Source organism: Symphodus melops (genome assembly GCF_947650265.1).
Source record: "Symphodus melops genome assembly, chromosome: 4".
Classification (NCBI taxonomy): domain Eukaryota; kingdom Metazoa; phylum Chordata; class Actinopteri; order Labriformes; family Labridae; genus Symphodus; species Symphodus melops.
Window position 1 is genome coordinate 16,755,553 of NC_136694.1, and position 8,382 is coordinate 16,763,934.

The 8,382-nt window shown below is 40.3% G+C and overlaps 1 protein-coding gene across 1 annotated transcript; it reads right to left on the minus strand.

The window, feature by feature from the left end:
- Positions 1–240: 240 nt before the first annotated feature.
- Positions 241–7,038, minus strand: LOC306823183 (proliferation-associated protein 2G4-like). Its single transcript, XM_079342596.1, has 13 exons — positions 6,792–7,038; positions 5,821–5,949; positions 5,548–5,653; positions 4,632–4,701; positions 4,180–4,272; positions 3,582–3,645; positions 3,337–3,415; positions 2,506–2,584; positions 2,245–2,378; positions 2,043–2,137; positions 1,796–1,923; positions 1,663–1,716; positions 241–1,573 (listed from the first exon to the last, which is right to left on the minus strand). The coding sequence occupies exons 1-13, from the start codon at positions 6,961–6,963 to the stop codon at positions 1,511–1,513; spliced, it is 1,266 nt and encodes a 421-aa protein (XP_079198722.1). The 5' UTR covers positions 6,964–7,038; the 3' UTR covers positions 241–1,510.
- Positions 7,039–8,382: the final 1,344 nt, after the last annotated feature.

Consider the following 8,382-nt stretch of genomic DNA (forward strand, 5'->3'; position numbering starts at 1 on the left):
CTCGTTTAACCCATAAAATCATCTAGTAACGTCATTACTGTGTGGTTGTTATATCCAGGTATCTAACATTACCTGTAAGAGTTCTGGATGTTGATTTACAATACAGACATGATATAACTCCCTGAGGTACAGTATGAGCTAAAACAATATGAAAAAAGGTCATCCAAACTGATGCTGCATCCCATCATCTTTCTAGGTCAACAACTTAAACTGACTGATATATCGTGGAAAAAAAACAAATGTATGAAAAGGTTTTTATTTCATAGATGTAAAGTTACATTGCCCAATGACTGAGCTACAAAGCAGAATTCCACTTTTCTCAACATATTCAACTGTTGACAAATGTGGCCAACAGTCCAGAACACGAGGATGAAACTCAGACCTAAAATGATCTCGTACTGGTTCATGACAACAACCAGGACAAAGCTTTGACAGCTTCAGTTTCGACGCATCACAGGACTAATGACACATTAATAGCAGATATCTGAAAGATAGAAAATTGTTCAAAAGTGGAAGTGGTTTTCATCCTCTCATAAAGTTAAAGGGGAATGGCAGTAAACATAGCATTTTTGTTCCCTAAAGTCAAGCTTGTTGCAACTGGCTTGTAAACTTAAAACATTCTGGTTATTGCTTTAACAAAATCTATTGTGGTTAAAACACGCTTCATTCTCAGGCCGTGGACAGGCCCTATGAGGACCAACCTTGCAACATAAGTCTCTTGCAGAAACATTATTATATTTCAATCCCTGCAATCACTTTAAATTAAGTTGCATTTCAGAAGACTCGTAATTGATTCAACCCTTTACTGCATGAAGTTCAGAAAAACCAAAGTCTCATGAGATGTTTGCCGAAACTCACAGCTTTTCGTTAAGGTGACAAGTGCTCACAAACCTTGTAATAAAACATTTGTTTGCTTTTTCTTCACCCACAAAGAAGTTCAGACAGCTTTCTAGAGCCTGCCAAAGTAAAACAGCGTCTGACAATTCAGGTTTGTTCCCGTTCAAGCGACAGGGCAATCCAAGAATACAAGATGATTCCTTGGAATGAAAAATAAATTGAATTTAGGAATATGATCCAGATTTGTAGTGGTTGCATCAAATAGGCCTGGATTTGAAAATAATGAGAGAAACACTGCTTTTAACGACCACTATCAGATGCAGCTGCAATAACAACAAGCATGAAGAGGGTCTAAACATTAAAATATTCAAAAAAGAAAACACCAGTTGCTCAATTAACCTTTCAGCAACAAGTCTTTTCAAAGTCACTAAGTAGTTTGCAAATATTCTTTATTCCCGGATCCAATAGGGAAAGTAACAACACATCCTTACATTCTACTCCCACCAGATGCAGCGAAGGGTCTAAGATTCTCAAAGGAAAGAATTATGTTTATTCAGTTGGAACCAGTGAAAATCGCCTCTACCAGGTGTATGATGGGAGGAAGCGTGGGGCAATTTCTCACGTTTCCTCTTGCTTCTCTTTGGGGTCTTGCGTATGAAAAGACAGTATTTATTTATTCTACGGCTTCCGTTTCCTCAGTTGGCTGTCCGGTTGCGTTTTCTGCCGTCTTTGAGGCCTGCGGGATGACAAAGTTAAGTACAAACCAGTACATGGAGGTCATAGAAAGCAAATTCATCCTTTTAGATTGCTTGAATAACAGTGTACCTTCTTTTTCTTCTTCTTCTGTGTTTTACGGCTTGCAGAGCTCTGTAGTAAAGTCTGGGAAGGAGGAGAGGCATTTCAGTATAATTTAAATACGATTTTTCACGCAGCCAGTGTCTGTGTAAAATGATCGTACCTTTAGCTCTGGATCCTGAACGTCATGCTCTGACTGGTAGAGATCTGGATCAAAGAGTCCAGTAGTGATTCTGTGGGGCCCGTTGGTCATCAGCAAAACTGTGAACTTAAACTGAGCTACAAACTCTCCTGAGAACAAAAGTACAGCAGGAAGGTGGCAGTCAATACAGAATAAAACCTTTAGGAGATTGAAAAAAACCCAACAAAAAAACCCAACACTGAGTACACAAAGGACGTAAAACACTCACCTTCTTTCTCATGTAGAACGCTGAAGGGCTGAAGCAGTTCATGTTTGGCACACTCCACCACCCCGAGCCGAGCTTTGGCTTCATCGCCAAAAGCTCTGATGTAAAAAAAAAACAAAAACAAAATGTATGCATTTAAATAAACATCCGTTATAGGACTGTATGAACTATATGAACATTTAGATTTTGAATGTGGTGTAAATACCGAAGAGTAAAGGGCATAGCATCAAAGCGTCGTTCCACCTCGCTGAAGAACGTACGGGATGTTTTCATCTTCAGGCCATACTGCTTGCTTGGGTCCCGTTTATAAATAGTGGTTCTGTAACCTCCATCTCTGGCCTTAAAGGAAATGACAGAATCAAAGAACAATAAAATGTGAATTCTATACACCTAAATGTTTTTAAGCTTGAGAGGGATCAGAAACATTCGGCATCAGTGGGTAAAAACTGAAAGAGAAGACACTGACCTTTCCTTCTCCGGTGCTTATCAACACATCCACAGCGTAGACTTCATGTACCTCAAACTCCGCCTTCTCGTGGTCCTTCCTGAAACGAGTGGAGACATCAGCCAACATTACATTTAACAAATACAGCCGCACAACTTCAGCAGTTGTTGAAAATTCAAGAGTAAAGTTTTTCCAGTCGTCATTTTGATGGCTCGTCTTCATTAACACAGATCACAATTTCACTGTTCTGATTGCACAGAAGCAGTTTAGCAGATGGCTGTTCCGTCATGAGCCCGGGTCTGCTGAAGATTTCTGCCTGTTAAAAGGAAGTTTTTTCTTGCCACGCTCTGACGGATTAAGCTGGGCTCTTGTAATATAGCCATACGTAAGGTCCTTTACCTGCTTTTTGTAAACATAACATAAACATAACAATGAGCATGGTTTGTTACCTGCTCTTTCGTTAATGTTAACAGACAAACAGTAAGGTCCTTTACCTGCTTTTGTAAAGTGTCTCGAGATAACGCCTGTTATGAATTGACGCTATACAAATAAAGATTGATTGATTGATTGATTGGATCACATTTGTGTCAAACATCCACTTTGTTAAAAAAAAAAAATTAAAGTCTCCAAAAAAAAAAAAAGTTCTGTAGATGTATTTTACTCCTCACTTCATTATTACTGTACTTATGCATTTTAACAGCACACTGACCAGCAATACATCTCCATGCAGTGATGCATCTCATCTCCTTTATGCGTTGATACACAGCAGTCACATAAACCAGATCCTTTATTGGATTAAAAAAATATATATTTAATAAATATGTGTACAATCTATAAATATTCTTGTCATACCTTTGTTGGTCTGAAGGGTTCTGAATGATGGTCTTCTCTCCATCAATGACATGTTGCTTCAGCTGATGAGACAACATTCCTTTAAAACACAAAGTTTAACATTAAAGAGGAAACGTAAAATATAAAATAAAATTATACGAATCATATTCTGTGTTTTACAAAAAAAGAAAAAAAAAAGTAAATTGATGGATAAAGACATCCAAGTGCGAGCGCCCAGAGGCACGCTGTTTAAATGAGACACCTACCCTCAATCGGTGTGCATTTGAAGGACTGAGCGATCTTGTTCCAGGCTTCGGTCACTTGAGTGTTCTGAGGGAGGGGGAAAAACAGGCTTTAGAAAAACAACTCAAAGTCAAGTTTAAGCCCACCTGACCAATAAAATAGGAAATACACAATAGCTAAAATGCAGTCCGACAGATTAAAAAAAGTTTATATTAAAATATTAAAAAGTTTGGAAACGTTATTTCTGGCAATTACTCCACGCCTTTGTCGTGTATTATTGTTGTATTATAAATCGTTGGAAAGCCTGATTAGTCACCATTACAATGAGCAGGAGTGAATACCAACAGAAGAATATTGCACCCACACGTTTAGCTTTTGCTCATTCCACAAATGCACAATCCTTACAAGTTCTACCTCGTTGTAAAAGTGACTAATCAGGCTTTCCAACGATCTATAATACAACACCAATCAGTACTAATAAAGACGCAAAATGCAATCTTCCTAATCTTCCGCCTCAATCTTTCATCACCAACGCTTTACACTGCGAAGAAGGAATTATTATTATTAACTACAAGCAATATCATTTCTGCAATAGAGCTGTGAGGAAGTGGATGCATGTACCTGATTACCAGGTTTAACAAGGCGAAGAGCTGCTTCTGCACACAGATGAGCCGCTTTGATGACATCAGCTTTCCGGCCTGTGATCGGGGTCTCCTGCAGAAATACGACACAGTGGGAGGAGGATTTAAATGTGCTCCCTTAAGAGTGATAACAAAACTAAGAATCGAGCTGACTTATCTGCAGTCTGCAGATAAGTCAGCTCTGTGTCCACTTTCGTCAACATCTTCACATCTTCACAGCACAATACGGGACCTGAAACTGGCCTACGCCATTTCCCTGTCTGCAAACTCCGACCCATGCGTACGCACATTTGGGAGACATGGCAAACTGGTGACACAGATGAAGTGGTGAATCGAAGCCTGCAGTTACCTCCATCTACTCTGTTCTGATAGGTCTATGTATACGACCCGAAGGAGATTATATTTAGAGTTTTTTTTTTTTTAAGTCCTCACCTTACTGGCTCCCACCACAAAGCTGTGAGCGACATTGGCAATGAAGCCGTCCACATGAACCCCGAGATCTCTAAATTAGGAAAGAGCAGATGAAAGTAGGAAATAACAATTCAATACATTAGATTGATCAGTTGTCAAGTTCATTTCAAGTGTAACTGCCAACCACCTGTCAAGAATACTAATGTTGCTCCAGGAACCAATTAATCAAACCAACTCTGAAAGGACAACAAGTCCACTATCCTGCACTTTAGAGAATGGGATTTCTAAAGTCCAAATATTAACCTTTAAGGTCAGGGAAAAAAACAAATCTATTTGGCTATTTAACAGAAGAGAAATTCCAAGGTGAACGTATTTTTGGCTGTTCATCAGCTGGAATACAGTTAAGGACTTATTGTAAATTCAAGGGAGCAGCACTGCAGACTAACAAATTGAACAGACGTGCCCAGCCAGAGGACCAGGCCAGGAGGGTCTCAAAAGTATAACAAACCTGCTGTGTGTAACCACATGATGAGCTTAAGGGAACAGTTTGTTTCAGTGTACATGTACTTTAAGACACCAAAGACATAACAAGGGGACAAGGACACAAGTGGCAACACAACAAATAAGTTGAGTGAACTTCCTTTTTAGTGACAAAGCTGCTTTAGGAAAGTGTGATTGGCCATCAAAGCTGAAATCCAACGCATCACTTTCAATAAATAAAAACATTGGGATTTTAAATTAGTCGCCCCTTACTTGTTGTTTGCCACAGAGGACAGACAGGAAGACAAGACCTTACTGATGAAGCAGATGGTCAAAAGAAAAACCTTCACACAGAATTCTAGATATAATAACAAAAGTAAAAGAGGAGAGGACGACACACTGGAAGACTCGAGACACAAAGGGAAGGGGGACATTTAATGCAGAGCATGGTGCCTACATTTTGACCAGATCCCCATCTTTAAGTGCGTAGTCAGGGTCACTCTTCAGGGGAGAGAAGTGGCAAACACAGTTATTGACTGAGACGCTGGTGGGAAAGGCAATGCCTAAAAGAGGGAAAAGAAAACCACCAAGTCTTCATTTAGAAATTATCTACAGGTTTTACAAAATAAGCTACGCATGGGTGGAGGTAGTGACACTTAAAATCATCACTTTTTTAAAAAAAAAATTCACTCACATAACAACAAGCCAACTCATATCTTCCTTCTCTCACCTTTCTTCATTTCCTTTTCCTTCTTGAACACCTTGCCAGTCTCAGTCATGATGTATTCATCCCCTTTCTGACACAAGCTGAGCACAGACACCCCCGGCTTGGCTGTACCCACCACCAGACGAAGGGCCTCTGTAGCAGACAGACCGCAAACAATTGAAAAGGACAGAAGAAGAAAAAAAAGCATAGGCAATGTAGTTGTGCAGGTTAATGTATCTCACCTATATGTATTCATGTATTGCTGCTATGAGCTTAGACTAGCAATGATCAGAGACATTTTTTACATTACAGTTACCATTCATATATCTTACAATGAACACTAAAAAATATGTTAGGTGGCAATTTCTTATGAACTTGGCAGACATAGTTCTGTCTGTGTTCATCTAAAATAAGAAACTTAAAACCCAAAGGTAAAGCATAGTGTTATCTCTGTTATATATGCTTGTTAGGGACAGTGCATATTTGAACAGCTGTAACAATTACAGATGTCAAGGATGCCAGATTGTAAGCTAGTTTCCATCTGTTGTCCCAAAGGCAAGTAATGAAAACATAGTTCATCATAGTCATGTAAAAAACAATAATAAAACATGAACATGTAGCTTAAGTAGTGTAAAGTGGTTCCATATCGGTGACTGTCTGCTTGACGTCATATTGTAGTGTTTTCCTGCCCTGCAGACTGTAACGCAAACCAGGCTTAGCTGACGTAAACTGGTTTGTCAGTAAGTTACAGAGAGTAGTAAATAAAGCCTGATGCTCAAGCAGATACAACAGAGATATTAGACCTCTTTAAACTAACCAGCTGCACCTGCGAGCTAGCCAGCTAGCCGGGTAGAATAGCATTAAGTGTGTCTGTCAAATAAACCACATGGCCGCCCCTTCTGTGTGAGTAAACTGGTGTTATGTGGCTGCACAGTAGGCCCACAGTAGGAGGTTTACATGGTCAGTAATATCTACAACATTTAGATTATACTCACGGTTGGCGATGTCACCACCCATCTTGTACTTGGTGACCACCAGGTCCTCGGCTATGGTCTGCTCTTGCTCTTCGTCGGACATGTTGGCAGTGAAGTTTCGGTCGCTAGTCGGCCCTGTTCTCTGGAGCTCCTCTCTCCGATCTGACTGCTGCAGGCTTTGACGGATGCTCATGCTGCACACACACCGCGACCTCCTGCTGCTGCCTCCGGACCCTCCCACTTTAATGTGACGCAAATTACGTAGCAGCAAACCGATACCGCCAAAAAAAAAAATAAGCATATGATTCAGGTGGTAGGTTATAAGAATAAGTACAAGTAGGCCGAGGTTACAGCTGCTTGTGTCAGATTCATTGGCAGGAGTTTGTTCATGGGATGTGTAAGCAGAGGAGCTGGTTCAGAGGAATGTACTAGAAGGAGTCAAGAAATGGTCCTTCAGTAGGCTACTGCTCATTTGGGATGCATTTCCTTTTTTGATTCATCAACTCGGCTAATGCAAACATTTGGTATAAATGATAAATGCAGATACTAATCATCTAAATGTCCCTGTTTGTAATGATAATGTAGATGCTGCAAAGCAGAAGAAAGGAGGTAAGGGCAATAAGAAGATTGTACCAACATTTTGCTTCTTTCTTTTACCCCCCAAAATAACTTAGTGTGGTTTTAGACCACATATATTTAAATGAGCCAACGTGATGGACAAAATAACAAATATGGGCACCTGCAATGTTGCTGAAGAGGCAACTTCTTGAGGAAAAGAGCCAGCTGCTTTACTATGAGAATTTGTCATGTCTTGCATTATTAGGGTCTCTCTTGATTTATTATGGGACAGCTGAGCTTGCACACCTTGCTGCAGCCTTTCTAGTAAAGTGGTGTAGAAGACAGAGTGCATCTCATCTCTGATGTCACAGTGAGAAAAACATTGCATTCATGCACTCGCAAACCGGACTTTGCACAAATACAGTATGTGCTTACAAAAGGAACTAACAACAGTCAAGCATATTGTGTTGTCTTCTAAGTCTGTTGAGTTTCATACTGTCAAAAGAAAAGACGTGTGGATGTTTGGTTACCGAAGTAAAGGCCTTCACATGGCTCCTGGATCCCATGCATATTTCCCTGCAAGGCATGTCTACCCACCCTGTGCAGAATTCCGCTGCCAGTGTTTTCATCCACTCAAAGCCCTGACAGGACAGCATCCCCAACCTCATCCACCTTCACTGGCACAAACGAAATCCTCTGCCTCACCTACGTGTCATTGCACAGCCGTGCCCCCCAGTACCTTTCAGACCTCTTCCATCCCTACACTCTGTCCTGGAACCACCTTGGACACTGCTCTCCATTCACCACAACAACACAACTTTCAGGGGACAGATTTTTTTTTTCTGTGTGGCAACCCAACTTCCTGAAATGCTCTCCTGGGAGAGATACCTGCAATGCTACATCCTTGAACATTTTCAAAAAACCTTGAAAACCCACCTGTTGAACTTCACTTATGGACTTGGTTGAATCACGTTATCCTGGGCAATCACTGCTATCATTTAAAAACAATCTTATTTACTTTTTGCCCTTTAAGGAGAAGCCAAATAATTTTGTT